Source organism: Xenopus laevis, chromosome 1S (genome assembly GCF_017654675.1).
Source record: "Xenopus laevis strain J_2021 chromosome 1S, Xenopus_laevis_v10.1, whole genome shotgun sequence".
NCBI classification, from domain to species: Eukaryota; Metazoa; Chordata; class Amphibia; order Anura; family Pipidae; genus Xenopus; species Xenopus laevis.
In genome coordinates this window covers 13,078,823-13,095,793 of record NC_054372.1, presented here as the reverse complement: position 1 = coordinate 13,095,793, position 16,971 = coordinate 13,078,823, and the positions used below count along the sequence as shown (strand labels likewise).

General features: G+C 43.7%; 1 protein-coding gene across 4 annotated transcripts in view; it reads right to left on the bottom strand.

Annotated features, from left to right (window-relative positions):
* fam193a.S (family with sequence similarity 193 member A S homeolog) overlaps nt 1–4,073 on the bottom strand; it is a 56,379-nt gene extending 52,306 nt beyond the window's left edge. For 2 of the 4 annotated variants that reach the window (XM_018243013.2, XM_018243014.2), the window contains exon 1: nt 3,608–4,073. In XM_018243013.2, coding sequence (XP_018098502.1) covers nt 3,608–3,808 — 201 coding nt within the window. In that variant the 5' untranslated portion in view covers nt 3,809–4,073. The remainder of the gene's footprint in view (nt 1–3,607) is intronic. The other 2 variants (XM_018243012.2, XM_041579374.1) reach the window with 1 other exon arrangement.
* Between the last annotated feature and the right edge of the window lie 12,898 nt (nt 4,074–16,971).

The following is a 16,971-nucleotide window of genomic DNA, read 5'->3' as shown; positions in this document are numbered from 1 at the left end:
GATAACAGATAAGTACTACTATAGTTTATATAAACAAGCTGCTGTGTAGCCATGGGGGCAGCCATTCAAGCACAGGATACACAGTAGATAACAGATAAGAACTACTATAGTTTATATAAACAGGCTGCTGTGTAGCCATGGGGGCAGCAATTTAAGCACAGGATACACAGTAGATAACAGATAAGTACTACTATAGTTTATATAAAAAAGCTGCTGTGTAGCCATAGGGGCAGCCATTCAAGCACAGGATACACAGTAGATAACAGATAAGTACTACTATAGTTTATATAAACAAGCTGCGGTGTAGCCATGGGGGGCAGCCATTCAAGCACAGGATACATAGTAGATAACAGATAAGTACTACTATAGTTTATATAAACAAGCTGCTGTGTAGCCATGGGGGCAGCCATTCAAGCACAGGATACACAGTAGATAACAGATAAGTAGTACTACTATAGTTTACATAAACAAGCTGTTGTGTAGCCATGGGGGCAGCCATTCAAGCACAGGATACACAGTAGATAACAGATAAGTACAACTATAGTTTATATAAACAAGCTGCTGTGTAGCCATGGGGGCAGCCATTCAAGCACAGGATACACAGTAGATGACAGATAAGTACTACTATAGTTTACATAAACAAGCTGTTGTGTAGCCATGGGGGCAGCCATTCAAGCACAGGATACACAGTAGATAACAGATAAGTACAACTATAGTTTATATAAACAAGCTGCTGTGTAGCCATGGGGGCAGCCATTCAAGCACAGGATACACAGTAGATAACAGATAAGTACTACTATAGTTTATATAAACAAGCTGCTGTGTAGCCATGGGGGCAGCCATTCAAGCACAGGATACACAGTAGATAACAGATAAGTAGTATGTCAGTGTGACGTGCATTCCATACATTCTACTGTAAAAGACCCTAAAATGACTTTACCTGGGATCCCTTATTCCTACCACCCAAGAGCTAATGAAATTACAGGTAAAAATAGACCAGGGTTGCCAGGTCTAATTTTCAAAACCAGCCAAAGTCAGCTACAAAACCAGCCCAAAACTGGCCACGAGGCACTTTAAAAGTAGCCCACAAATAGCACAATATGTGCAGTGAAAAAAAAGTTTGAAAAATAAACTTTAAAATTTTTACTGTTTTGCAAATTTTTCCATGAAGCAAAATGGGACAGATTCGCCTGTCACCAGGGATGTAACTACAGAGGGGACCCAGAAAGGTATAGGACCCCATAATGCCCTTATACATATACAATTTTAATAAATATTGCTAAAACAGGTCAACCTCTTGACGGCCAGCAGATTTGTGCCCAAAAATTGTCTGAAATTGAGGAAAGTCACCAGAAAATGCAAGAATGCTTAAGAGTGACGGGAGACTGGGGTACAGAGCCCAAAATCTGCTAACTCCCGACTTCTACACAAGTCAGTCCCATTGCATGCTGGGTATTGTAGTCTTACATTAAACTTGGTTGTTGGCAAATTGTTAAACAAAAACTACATTACCCAACATGCATTGGGAGATGTAGGCTTGGCACGGAAAGGTCATCGCCCATAGACTTTTGCTGGTGGTATAACAATAAAAAGAGGGGCCACATCCCCGACTGCAGATAATAGTGCGTGTGTGGATCCGTGAATTCACTACCATCTCCCAGAGAGTCCATTTTATCCAAATTTTTAAAAACCATTTCCCTTTTCTCTGTAACAATAAAACAGTAGCTTGTACATGATCCCAACTAAGATATAATTAATCCTTATTGGAAGCAGAACCAGTCATATAGGATAAATGAAAAAAACCCTAATTATCAGTAATATATGGTGTTGCTTTTACATGGTGCTAAAAATTAATATCTTTAAAAATAGCCCCTTTATTAGAGCTCCCTGTAGATGTTCTCTGGTCCCTGTCTGTGTTTCAAATGAGGGGTGGGTGTGTCCTAACGTTCCCTGCCAGAAGCACAGTAGGAGGGGGACAGCCAATCACAGCCCTGCAGTTCCCTATCAGGTCCTGCTAGATGCTGATTGGTTCCTGTCCTACAGTGCAGTGAGCTGAGAGCCGCCGGCTCCCCTGTACAGCCTGGGAATTCAGGAACAGGAAGTGGAAGAGAAGGGAGGAATTATTAGGGTTTTTGCAGAAATATTCAATAAATCAACCTGAAATACTACTTTTTTAAGCACGATTCTTCTATATCTAAATTAGTATAATGCATTGGTACACTTATTTTTTTACACAAAATGTCTCCTTTAATGTTTACATGATTTTCTAGTAGACTTAAGGTATGAAGATCTAAATTAGAGAAAGATCCATTACCCAGAAAACCCCAGGTCCCGAGCATTCTGGGTAACAGGTCCCATACCTGTAACTGGATTTCTTACCATTATAGCATATTGAATGGCACAACATCCATATTCACATAAGACAACTCCATGAATATCAGTGCAACACACAATGTATACATTCTAACTGTGTAAGCTCCTAGGACCATCTGCAAGTTGACTATATGACATTGCAGCTGGATTTCTTGCAGCATGCCTAACCATATAATGGAAGCAAATCCTTGCCTACAGCGTTGGCACGGGCTGAGTGATTATCAGTTCACCTCCCTGAACTACAGCCCCATGTGAACTCAATCCATTTCTTTCTAACAGGTCACACATTGGAAGCGTGAGAAGGGATGGAGCCACTGATAGCAGCCTGTTAGCAACAAGCTCTCAGTTCTACGGCTGAAATAATGACAAGGGGATGCTGCATCCTGGTTAAATATAGGACATGGTCATTGTTTGTTCAACTACAACAACTACGAACACATTTGCATGTCTGACACTGATACTGGCCCCACTGCCCTGAAAACGAAGCCCAAGCCTGACTGATAAGACAGAGGTAGCCAGATGTTCTCTGTAAACATTCCCAATACACAGCAATAAAGCAAATATGTCAAACCAGGAGGAAGTTGCAGCTGCTGCAGAACTGCATTGCCCGACAGGGGGTGCAGGATATGAACTTCACCATCAGCTGACGGACCGGAAGGATAGATAGATAGATAGATAGATAGGGCCACAGTTAGAAACGAAGGGCCACCGCAAGGAAACGAAGGGCCACCGCAAGGAAACGAAGGGTCATCGTAAGAAACTTAGGGCCACAGAAACAAAGGGCCACAGAAACGAAGGGTCACAGTTAGAAACATAGGGTCACCGTAAGAAATGAAGGGCCACAGTTAGAAACAAAGGGCCACAGATATAAATGAAGGGCCACAGTTAGAAATGAAGGGCCCCTGCAATTCAGGGAGGGCAGGAGCAGCATAGGGGGAGCCCAATAAAGGTGAGATACTGGGGGGTTGCAGGTGAACAAAATGGGGAGGGCTGCAGAGAGCACAAGGCCTATATAATATAATAATAAAATAAATGAACATAAATCCAATGTATTCAGTAGGAAGAGCAGGATCCTTGCCCCACCCTTAAAGGGGCCCTAACTTTAATATTGCAGCAGGCTCTGGCTGTCAGGGGATGCTGGGAGTTGTAGTTAAACGCTAGACAGGGGCTATAAAAGTCCTGCTAAAGGCCTGAGGCCCAGGTAAGCAAGAGATATAAATGGGCTGACAGTTACCTCGTTCCTGGGGGAGCTGGGAGTGCAGTTCCCGGGTGGGCTATGGATCAGGCCTGCGCTGCCCCCAACTCCTGCGCATCCTCCGCTTGTCGCGTTGTTCTGCCCCCGCAGAGCCGCAGCCTTCACATCCGCAGACACCGCGCTGCCGCCCCGCTTATTCTTCCTCCGCTTGGCCCCTCTCTTCGCGTCCGCGGGGCTCATCTCCAGAGACAGAAGCAGCCACCTGCCGCAGCCGAGCTAGCGAGTTTGGGGAGGCAGGAAACCTGGAGGGGCCGTGGTACCACAGGGAACACTGCTTGGCCTCCCGCCGCCTTGTGGGCTCTCGACTAACGTAACCAAATAATCCCGCGCTCCCGGGCGGCGCAGAAAACCGAGAACCGAGCACCAGCGGAGCCTTGACACACTCCAATATGGCGGATCACTGGCAGAGGAGCTAGCCTGTCTGACGCAGAGACGACGCTACGCAAACCTACGTAAACTTAGAATTGCTGCCACCTTCTGGGCCTGGCGAGAATTGGAGTCCTCAAAAGGTAAAAAAAAAAAAAAAAAAAAGTGCTCCGCGTCCGGCATCAGAAACTACTACTCCCGAAATGCAATGCGTCCCTCCTGAGCGTTTCAAGACGCATAATGAGTCAAAGTCATGGGAAAGGAATTATGGGAGTTGTAGTCACAGAGGAAATGCTTAGTGTAAAGCCCTATGATCTAATCGGATTTCCAGTCCTGTTACAGTAGATTTCTGTCGGCTCCTGGTTACTTTAGAGATAATAAATAATCCAGGACTTGTTTCACCAGGTTGGTTACTAGAGCCGGGCCTGTTTTGTTGTAGGATATCTTAGTGCCTAATAAAACTCCTTTTACAGGGAAAGTACTTTCATTTTTACATGGACTTTTAGTATAATGCAGACTGGGATATGTTGAGACAGCTTGCAATTGGTCTTCACTTTCATTTTTAATTTAGTCTTTTGTCTGTCCAGCAGTTATGAGGTTGCTAGGGTCCAATGTACCCCAGCAACGAGTCAGTGATTAGAAAAGACAGTGGAGGTGTGTGTCTAGTCTAGCGGGGCTCCAGGTCTCATTTGCAAAGTCGGCTTCAAAACCAAAAGGAGCCCAAAAATAGCACAATATGAGCAGTGAAAATAAGTCTACAATACAAAAATAAATGACTATATGTGAAAATTGGCCTTTTTCACTGTTTTGCAAATTTTTCCATGAAGCAAAATGGGACAGATTGGCCCATCACTAGGGGTGTAACTACTAGGGTTGTCACCTTTTGGAGAAAAGTTTACCGGCCAGGGTAGGGGGCGGGTCCACGAGGTAGAGGATTGTGATGTCACTGGGGCGGGGTCGTGATGTCACAGTGGCAGGGTTGCGATGTCACATGGGCGGGGTCATGAGTCATGTGGCAGGGTTGTGATGTCACATGGGCTTGGTCATGAGTCATGGAGCGTGGAAGCGGTAAGTATTCTAAGGGCAGACATACGCTCAGATTCAGGGAGATTAGTCGCTCAGCAACAAATCTCCTCTTCTTCGGGTGCGATTAATCTCCCCTCCCTCCGGCTAGAATGTAAATCTCTGTCGGGATGGCACTCGGAGCACTTAGTTTTCCGAAGTAGCCCAAAGTTGCCTCACAAGGAAACTTCGGGCGACTTCGGAAGACAAAGGGATCCGAGTGTGATCCTGCCGGAGAAAGTGGTGGGCTGGAGGTGCATTGGAGGCAGGCCAGGAGCAGTTTGAATGCTGATCACAAATTAACTGGCTGCTACATCACGGGTAAATTTGTAATACTGGCCCCAGCCTTGGCTGGTATTTTACTGGCTAGGCCAGGTGGCAACCCTAGTAACCACAGGGGGGCCCAGGCGGTATAGGGGCCCCATAAGGCCCTAATACATATACAATTTCAATAAATATCAGTAAACAGCTCAACCTCTAGACATTTTGATGACCAGTGAATTTTTGCCCAAAATTGTCTGAAATTGAGAAAAGTGACAGGAGACTGGGGTACAGAGCTCAAAATCTGGTAACTCCCGACTTCTACACATGTCAGTCCCATTGCATGCTGGGTATTGTAGTCTTACATTAAACTTGGCAGTTGGCAAATTGTTAAACAAAAACTACATTACCCAACTTGCATTGGGAGACACAAGCTTGGCACATTGGGGCAAGGAAAAACTTTGGCTGGTTTCCAAAGTGCAAACCAGCCAAAGGACCAAAAAGTGGCCCCAATCCATACCTTGGCTAGTTTGTACTTTCAAAACCCGCCTGGAATTAGGCTGGAAAACTGCCAGCCTGGCAACTCTGGTGCCTACAGTTCCCCAGGGTTGGCCTGGGCCTGTGATATACCGAGAAAAAGTGGCAATAGTTGGACCCACCGACCCACACCTGCTCCCTGCTCTGGTGTGCGCACCCTTATCTCCCCACCATCCCTGATAGAGGCCGAATCAAGATGAAATAAGGTAGGGGGGCCCATGGGGTGGAGGGGGGTTACAGCTGGGGGAAAGGTGATTGGTTAGTGGGTTTGCTAGCCCTTTAGGTGGCAACCCGGTGGGCCCAGGACCTCACAATCCAACTCTCCTAGAACCCACAGTTCTGCCCAAAGTACTTAAAGTAGGTATAGGATCCATTATCCAGAAAGCTCCAAAATACTATATTTCCCATAGCTTCCTATTGGGGTCTTTTCCAGGGCCAGAACTAGGTTACCAGGCAGTAACCAATCAGTGATTTTAGAGGGGGTGGACATGGGTCATAACTGTTCAGAGAGTTTGCAATTGATCCTCAGCATTCAGCTCAGATTCAAAAGCAACAGTTATGACCCATGTGCCCCTCCTCAAGTCTGTGATTGGTTACTGCCTGGTAACCAATCAGTGGAAACCAAGAGAGCTGAAAAGCAGGAAGTAGTGTTCTGGCTATTATGTTACACATCCAGTCACTCCAGCCTTTATACATTACATTTTTGACTAACTAATTATATTAGAAACACTTTTTTGCACAGCCTGTCTATTTACCCAGTTTTTATTCTTACACACTCCTTTGCACATGCACAGGGGAGGGGGTGAGATGGCCAGTCAGGCGCCCTAAGCTTGAGATGGCACGTGGGTGGGCAGGGGTAAGGATAGTGCAAGGGATGTATAGGAGAGAATGGCACATGGGTGTAGAAAAGGAGAAAATGTGGTGATAGAGAAAGAAAAAATACCCTATGAAAAAAGATGGGAAGAAGGAAAGAATGGTATATTAAGAAAGGTGAAAGGGTGCAGTATCAGTAGGATAAATGAAAAGAATAATGGAAGATGGACAGGTTGGAAGAAAAGATGCTTCTAGTAAAAAACAAATGGATTACTTTTTTACAGGAGGGGGGTCACCAGTTGGTGGGTTTGCCTAGACTAGAGTATGAAACATACTTAGTTCCAGGCCTGCCATATTTAGGTAGATCTTTCCACCCTCCTCTAAGTTATGTTACACCCCTAGATTGCACTATAACAGAAGCTAGGCTAGTACTTACTGTTCCTCATTCACGGGGTCCCTGCAGCCCCATGCTATGAGCTTCCACTATAAACTGCGCCGAACGCAGGTAAAGTGCAACATGCTGCATCCCAACCTGCGTATTGAGCTTACATGCGTCTGTGTACAGCCCCATTGACAATAATTCAGTGGTTCTACTCCTGCGCTCCCCTGCGGCTGAACGGAAGAAAGCACAACTCACAAACAAATGCCCGTATGTAAGAGCCCTTAGAGTATTTGCATTTCTGCTTCTTGCGCAAAAGAAACCAAAAGGGGGCTCAGACCTCAGACTGTAAGATAATGGTTCCCACGGGGTCAATTTCTGTAAATGCTTCATTGGGATCCTTGTTTGAATTGACTTGTGCGTAATCATGGCCCTACTAGAGTTGATGCCTTAATTGCTACACCTGTAGTGTAACAGAAATAGCGTCCCCCTATGGAATTGGGCAGGACTCTGCTGAACACTGGGGCAGATGGTAATAATTGTGCAGCATGGGACATACATAAACAGAAGGCATCAGGGTTAATAGTATTTATGCATCTATCTATATCTATAAATACTGTTGAGTAAAGCAAGTCAGGATTTAAAGAGGTTCTTTGCCTTTGAATTAACTTTTAGTATGATGTAGAAAGTGCTATTCTGCGGCAATTTGGAGTTGGTCTTCATTTTTTATTATTTGTGTTTTTTTTATTATTTCCCATTTTGTTCAGCAGCTCTCCAGTGTGGGATTTCAGCAGCTATCTGGTTGCTAGGGTCCAAATTACCTTAGCGACCAGGGAGTGGTTTAAATGAGAGACTGATATACGAATATGAACGATAAAGCTGTAGCCTCACAAAGCAATGTTTTCTTTTTGGCTGCTGGGTTCAGTAACCCCATCTGAACGCTGAAGGCAAATAAGTATAAAAGCTATAAATAAAAAAATGAAGACCAACTGAAAAGTTGCTTTAATTGACTATTCAGTTAAATGCTAAAAGTTAACATAAAGGTGATTCACCCCTTTAAAAATATGGTGAAAAAAGAAATATAGTTTATTTAATATGCAAAAGTGAGTCCCGTACTTTACTTGATTATACATCAGGGATGCCCCACACTCTTTTATTCAGGCATTGGCTCAATCTCAAATCTATAACTCCCAACATTTTGGAAATAGAAAGAGGGACAAAAAGATTTGGCGAACATGGTTGACCACGCCCATTTAATGGCCACACCCCCTAATTACCATTTTACAAAATGTGGCAGGTTATGAAAGTTTGAACAGATTTCTGTGGTTTTTATGTGTTATTGCAGTTTTGCTAATGAAGGTGAATTGCCCTTTAAGCTGCAAGTCACAGATTCACTAAGAAACCAACTTACCTTAAATTGTTACAATTGCTTCTTTGCTTATCTTAAATTGTTACAAAAGTATCTAAGTGTACCTGCCACATATTCTGGGCTTTCTGCCAAAAGTCAACTTAGTTTTAGAAACTTTGTATATTTTTCTGGCTGTTCAGTGCAGGAGATCAAAGAGAAAGTCTGGACATTTCAGTAACAATCATGGACTGTGGGCTGAGCTGTCAAAATCAGGACTGTCCTGGGAAAAACTGGGACAGTTGGGAGGTATCCAAATCCTCAAACTGAATCTGAATCCTTGCCATGGATGGAAGATGCCATCATTTAGGCAGAAACCCAGCAATGTTTGTGTTACTTGACCTTTTACATTTGCACTATTAAAGGAGAAATAAACCTTAAAAATTAATATGGCTAAAAATGCCATATTTTACAGGGGGTCACCATCTTGGAAAGTGTCTGTGACACTCACATGCTCAGTGGGCTCTGATTGGCTGTTGAGAAGCTAAACTTAGGGCTCGTCACTAATTATCCAGCAGAAAATGAGCTTCCCTGGCTGTAATATAAGCTGATGCTACAGGTTTGCTGATTATTAAATTCTGATACTAATTGCACTGGATTCTGTGCTGCCATGTAGTAATTATCTGTATTAATTACTAATCAGCCTTATATTGTGACATTTCTATTCTATGTGTACTGTATATTGTGAGTGGGTCCCTAAGCTCAGTAAGTGACAGCAGCACAGAGTATGTGCAGTGAATCAGCAGAAAAGAAGATGGGGAGCTACTGGGGCATCTTTGGTGACACAGATCTTTACTGCTAAAGGGCTGTGGTTGCCTTGGGCTGGTACAGAAGCACAAAACATAATGTACAACATTTCTAGCTACTTCTTTAGTTAAGCTTTAGTTCTCCTTTATAAAGGAAAGAACGGTAATTTGATGTGCTACAACATAGGGGCGTTATTATTATTATTAACATGTATTTATATAGCGCCAACATATTGCGTAACATAGGGGCGTTACAGTGGCGTCTCACAGTGTATGTTCCAGAAGTTAATGGAGCACATTGTTTTCCAAATGCAGAGACACAACATGTGATTCCTTTTTAAACAAGAACACCCAATAGCAAGATAGGATATCAACTGCATTTCTGGGATGTTATAAAGCTAATTACTCCAAATTCATTATGACTTTACATGTGAAAACAGCATCCATAATACAGCATAGTTTTTTAAGTGATTTTGGGTGCCCCCTTCGCCTTTATTCTTGGGACTAACAAGGGATGGCACTAGAGGTAGGTAGAAAAGGCAGATGCCTAGGGGCAAATTCACTAAGGCGCGAAGCGCCGAACGCTAGCGTTAATTTGCTAGCGTTTGGCATTTTCGCTACTGCGCAAATTCACTAACGAACGCTGGCGTAGTTTCGCTAGTGTTACTTCGCAACCTTACGCCAGGCGAATCTTCGCTAGCAACGAAACTACGCAAATTCACTAACTTGCGCAGTGTACTGAACGCTACCTTTTACGCTAGACTTCCTTCGCCACCTCAGACCTGGCGAAGCGCAATAGAGTAGATAGAGTCAATTTTTTTTCTAAGTCCCAAAAAACGCTGGCGTGTTTTCTACATGATGGCTGATAGGCTGAAAAAGATCGAAAATTTTTTGGGGCTCCCCTTCCTCCCCCCTACATTTCCTGACTCATGGCAACTTACCTAGACAGTGGGCACATGTGTAGGGCAAAAAAAAAAATTTATTTGCTGATTTGAAGGTTTTCTAGGCATTTGTAGTGCAGATACGTGTTCCTCCATTGAAATTTGAATTTCGCGCCGTATGCAAATTAGCCTTCGCTAGCGCAACTTCGCTTTATATAGCGAATCAACGCTAGCGCAACTTCGCAACCTTACGCTACCCCTGTGCGCAACTTCGGATTTTAGTGAATTTGCGGAGCCCTGGCGAAACTACGCCTGGCGAAGTGTGGCGAAGTGCGGCGAAGTTGCGCCTGGCGCAACTTCGCATCTTAGTGAATTTGCCCCCTAGAGTGAAACACAGTGGTGTAACTACAGAGGAAGCAGACCCTGCGGCTGCAGGTGGGCCAAGGAAGTAGAGGGGCCCCACAAGGCCCTAATTAATGTGCCATTTCAATATATGTATTGGTAAAACCTAAAACTTCTGGATATTTAGGGGGGCCCTAAAATTAATTTGCTGTGGGGCCAATAACATCTAGTTACGCAACTGGTGAAACAGTGGGGGGGGGGGCTAGTCACGTACCTTTTCTGTCACCAACCTTGTCCAGGCCCTTGTCCATTCATCATTTACCTCCAACCAACTACATTGTGACTTCACTTGTTTGTGTGCACTGGGGGGGGTTGTTGTCAATGTGGCTGGCCAGCACCCTAAGCAACTGTCAGTCTTAGCAGGAAGGGCCTCGGCATGACGCTGTCAGTGCAGAATCTTTTTTGTACCAACAACTATAATACATGAATATATCAACCTGATACCATGTCAGTTGCCCAATAGTTCCCTTCAGAGATGTCATTTTGGGGGCCTGGGCTGCCCTGTGTGTGTGTGTGTGGGGGGGGGATCCAGGTCCCCTCTGCACAAAAATTAGTTGATCTGCAACCCCCAAGCACAAAATTGCTGGTGACAGCCAAGGTAACAGAACCTCACCCCCTGGTGCCCTTTTATAAAGCAATGGACCACCCTACAAGTTATCTTGGAAGGAGAGCTCTTGTCACCCCAAAAACAGTTTCCCTCACTAGAGGGAAACAACCATTTTTTTTAAATACCATCAATGAGCGGTATCCCACACCCCACACTGGGAGGGAGCTCTGGGCATTTTTAGCGGCACACTCATTATGTGCAAGAATGTAATGTAGCCATACGCTCAGGCGTTTAAAAAAAAAAGAAGAAAACAAGTAAAGCTTCAGCACACTCCATTTCAGTAGAGGACAAGCACTAGGGTTCATTCATACTGACGAGCACTTAAGCCTGCGCTCCCCTGTGTTCAGTTTTAAAGTGTAGGAAGTTCAACAGTCTAATCCTCCAAAGGGGTCAGTACTCACACAGGTGCTCCAAGATGCATTCCACCTGTGAGTACAGGCTCCTCTGAATGAATAGACTGTGTTTCTTCCTGCCTCTCCCCTGTATTCAGTTTTAAATTGTTCAACCACAGTTGAACACAGGTTTAAAGGGATACTGTCATGGGAAAAATTCTGCACTGAAATCTATTTCTCAAAAGAGTAAACAGATTTTTTTATATTTAATTTTGACATGGGGCTAGATATATTGTTAGTTTCCCAGATGATGAAGTCATGTGACTTGTGCTTTAGTCACTCTTTACTGCTGTTCTGCAAGTTGGAGTGATATCACCACCTCCCTTTCCCACCCAGCAGCCAAACAAAAGAACAATGGGAAGGTAACCAGATAGCAGCTCCCTAACACAAGATAACAGCTGCCTGGTAGATCTAAGAACAACACTCAATAGTAAAATCCAGGTCCCACTGAGACACATTCAGTTAACAACAGCCTGCTAGAAAGCAGTTCCATCCTAAAGTGCTGGCTCTTTCTGAAAGCACATGACCAGGCAAAATGAGGGGCTATTCTAAGCACTTTTAAAATGTAAATTCATTATTTATTTATTTTAAATGCCAAGATATAAAAGAATAAATTTACTTTTAATTTGAATGCATTTTGTTAGAACAGCACAGTTTCCCACCAGTCTGACCATCAAGTAGTCAAGGAAATTGTCAGGAGAAAGAAAGAGGCTAAAAAATTAGAAACCTTTCTCAAATCTATCCTATATAAAAACCTTATTTTTAAGGTTTACTTATCCTTTATTGGTGTCCTATGTACAAACCAGGCCTTGATAACTACAACGTAACGTTGATCTTTTTATGGATATGTTAAAATTCATTCTAAGAATCAAAGTGAAACAGACAAGTGTTTTAATCATGTTTATTAAAATACCACTTGAATACTGGTAAAGCAAATGCAGATCATGATTGTACTAAGTATCCGTTACAAAGTAAGAAACAGTTGAAATAAAATCAGTTTAGAGAGAGGATTACATGTAAGCAGTGCACATGATCTGACTCACCCAGCTGATTTAATGGCATCAGTGATACTTTTAGTCAGATTGGTGTAAAGTTTCAGTGCTAATTCTGGTCCCATTAGCATGAAATTCCATGAAATGTAAAAAGTCCATATGATAAAGGCATGTCTCATTTTGGCACCTGCATTGCCGCCTCATTGGCTGCAACAATTACTCTGCCCCTCCGGGAGTTGACAGTTTTTGTTCTTGAAACACTAACCCCCATATGTAATAAAAGGCACTCATTTTGCACGGGGCAGTAACCCATAGCAACCGGCATTAATTTTGCACAGGGGCAGTAACCCATAGCAACCAATACAATACCTGCTTTAAAATAAGTGACCAGTAAAAGCTACCTGCTGGTTGGTTGCTATGAGTTACTGCTCCTGGGCAAACTTAATGTCTCTTTTACTTAAACCCATATGTACCTGGAAAATACAGATATGAGACCCGTAATGCAGAATGCACAGGATCTGGGATACATACGTCTGTGTGAGTACAGCCCTCTTCACAACAGTGTCGGACTGGTCCGGCGGGAAACCGGGAAAAAAACCCGGTGGGTCCCGGCCCTCTTGGGCCCCCGCCGGCCCAGTCCCGCTCCTAGATTGGCCCCCGAACAGCAATTAAAGTTGATTGACGCTGTTGCGCATGCGCGCATTGGGCCTGACGATCGCACATGTGCACGTTCGGCCTGACGTTCGCACATGCGCGCGTTGGGCCTGACGTTCGCGCATGCGCACTAGTTTTTGCGCATGCGCACGGGGCCCCCGAGGTTCACAACCCAGTGGGCCCCGACTGCGCCAGTCCGACCCTGCTTCACAATAATGGAGTGCGTCTACTCCTGCGCTCCCCTGTGGCTGAACGGAAGAAAGCAAAATGCAGGGGAGCGCAGTAAAAACCGCCCATGTGTAAGAGCCCTAAAGGTTAACTTAAGAGGTGAACCACCCTTTTATGGTATACGGAACCTGCAGGTGTTGACTGAAACATTTTGAATAGGTATGGCCCAAGCTAGAGTCCTGCGCGGTCCATTTTTTTGGAACCTATACTGGACCCGTACCTGCAACCTGCATTCTTACCCGCTTGGAACCGCTACCCGACCCGCAAGTACCTTATCCGCAACTCGGACCCGCAGACGATCAAGAATCAGGAAGTGCTGTCATTGTAAACTGGAAGTGACATCATCAGAAGTAGGAGTTATTGGGGAAAAAAGGAGTAAAAAATGCTATTGAGAAGACCCGTGGCCTGACCTGCAAAGCCGCCAACCCGCGTCTATACCCGCACCCCAAACTTCTACCCGCAACCCGCAGGTTTTTGCGGGCAACCCGCGGGTACCCGCCCCCCTGCAGGACTCTAGCCCCAGCAAATGGAAAAAGATTTGTCTTCTTCCTACATTGCCAGTGTCATACAGTTCTCTCTATTTAAGCCATATTATACAAGTTGGCACAAGTGCTGGTATTACCCATATGTAACAAGGTGATCTGTTTGTCTGCCCATGGGCAATTAAATCTGGGCAAGTTGTCACTTGATAGAAAACACAGACACAAACACTGAAGTAAAAGCAAAGGAAATGATGAAAAGATAATACAGGTATGGGACCCGTTATCCAGAATGCTCAGGACCTGGGGCTTTCCGTATGACAGATATTTCTGTAATTTGGATCTTCATACCTTAAATCTACTAGAAAATCATATAATCATTAAATAAACCCAATAGGCTGGTTTTGCCTCCAATAAGGATTAATTATATCTTAGTTGGGATCAAGTACAAGCTACTGTTTTATTATTACACAGAAAAAGGAAATCATTTATAAATATTTGGATTATTTGGATAAAATGGAGTCTACGGGAGACGGCTTTTCTGTAATTTGGAGCTTTCTGAATAATGGGTTTCCGGATAACTGATCCCATACCTGTAAACTATCATCCCTAATAACATGGAGGGAGGGGTATAAAATGACCTGTGAGCAAAATTGCCCCAGTGCCGATTTAGGACAATATCCAAATGATGGGGATATTGGAGGCTTTCCAGCAATATAAATTCACATTTTTTAGCACATTCATGATGCACAGACACATTTATCAAAATGTCTCCGATTTGCCCAGTGACAACCCCCCCAGAATCACAAGGTTTGCGATCAACATTTTACAGGCAAAGAAAACAAAGTCTCTTATTAAAACGAGGGTTACATTTAAAATTAAGGACTTGTAGAAAAACTAAACAGAAGACAATCACACATACGCAACAGACCATGTAGTCCACTGTTGTCCAAACATTTAAAGGGGAACTATCGCAGAAATGAAAATTTAGACATAAGAAACTTTCTAAATACAATCAATTAAATATTATGTACCATTTCTGAAATAATCAAGTGTATCTTCACTATTCCTCTCTCAGCATCTGTTTCTCTTCATTCTCTCTTCATGCAGCAGTTGGGTGTCAGATATTCAATGACAGTTAGATCCAATATCTTATAGGGGGGCTCCCTTTCCTAGCAGATGTATTAGAGCTCACTCAAATAACTGATTCCAGTACAAACAAAATGTAACAAAATAACTGCCTTTTGCACAAATTCTGCATGTAGAGAGACATCATGTCTGGTGAGTTTAATAGAGTGAGCTCTAATACATCTTCTAGGCAAAAGGAGCCCCCCTATTGGAGCTACCTGTTAATGAATATTCAGACAGTGATATTCTTAAGGCAATTTGCAATTGGATTTCATTTGTTATTATTCGTGGTTTTTGTTTTATTCGACGTTAAATTCAGCAGCTCTCCAGTTTGCAATTTCAGCAATCTGGTTGCCAGGGTCCAAATGGCCCTAGCAACCATGAATTGATTTGAATAAGAGACTGGAATATGAATAGGAGAGGGCTGAAAAGAAAGAGGAGTAATAAATAGTATCAAGACAATAACAGTACATTTTTAACCTTACAGAACATTTGTTTTTAAATGGAGTCAGTGACCCCCTATTTGAAAGCTGGAAAGAGTCAGAAGAAGGCAAATAATTAAAAAAACTATAACAAAAAATGAAGACCAATTGAAAATTCCTTAGAATTGGCCATTCCATAACATACTAAAAGTTAACTTAAAGATGAACCAACCCTTTAAAGGACAAGGAAACCCAGTCAGCGCAAAAACCCTCCCACCTCCCCTGTGTTGCTTCCACTCCCTCCTTCCCCCTGGCCTACCTGTCCCGGTGGGCAAATGCCCCTAACTTGTTACTTACCCTTCTGCGCAGGTCCAGTCTACGGAGTTCACAGACACCATCTTCTTTCTCGCGATCTTCTTCCTGCTTTGACCGGCGCATGCGCAGTAGGAGCATTTCGCCAGTACGGATCTACTGCACATGCGCCAAAACGCCGGTCAAAGCAGGAAGATCGCGTGGAAGAAGATGGTGCCTGTGAACTCCGTGGACTGGACCTGCGCAGAAGGGTAAGTAACAAGTTAGGGGCATTTGCCCAGAGGGACAGGTAGGCCAGGGGGGAGGAGGGGGGGTGGGCAACACAGGGGAGGGGGGGAGGGTTTTGCGCCGACTGGGTTTCCTTCTCCTTAAAGTGCACAGTTATAAGTTAATGTGCTGTGCAGCTGGTCAATAGTATCCCTCACCTGAACACTATCTATGTATGGATTCAGCTTGTAAACCCAAAGCTCCTACTGGTATTGGGCCAGCCTGTGCCTCACTACTCATAAAAACTTGCAGAACGGATTCTGTTGCCTCGGTGACAATTGCTTAGACCTGTACAGTGCACTTGTGGGTGAGGTGACTGTGGCCCAAAAACATATGTTGTCATTTTCAAGTGACAATCACCTGACCCATGGGTGCACAGCAGGGAAACAAACAATTGACACAGAGATTAATAGAACTGATTTGTGGTGTTCAGAAGTTTGCCAGTGGCATAAATAAACGTGAAATCAGTGCCATTGCCTTTGGGATATTATGAAGTAGACACTAGGGGGCACATTTACTATAGGTCGAATATCAAGGGTTAATTAACCCTCAATATTCGACCATCGAAGTAAAATCCTTCGACCTCGAATATCGAAGTATTTACCGCATTTCGTTCGTTCGAACGATTCGAAGGATTTTAATGCATCGCTCAAACGATTTTCCTTCGATCAGAAATTAGAAAGCCTATGGAGAAGGTACCCATAGGCTAACATTGGTGCTCTGTACGTTTTAGGTGGCGAAGTAGGTAGTCGAAGTTTTTTTTTAAAAAAGACAGTACTTCGACTATTGAACGGTCGAATGATTTTTATTTCGAATCGAAGTCGTAGTCGAAGTAGCCAATTCGATGGTCGAAGTAGCCAAAAAAACCTTCAAAATTCGAAGTATTTTTCATTCTAATCCTTCACTCGAGCTAAGTAAATGTGCCCCTAGGTTTTAACATCTAAACAGAGAAAACATTTGACTAGGGATGCACCGAATCCACTATTTTGGATTCGGCCAAACCCCCGAAT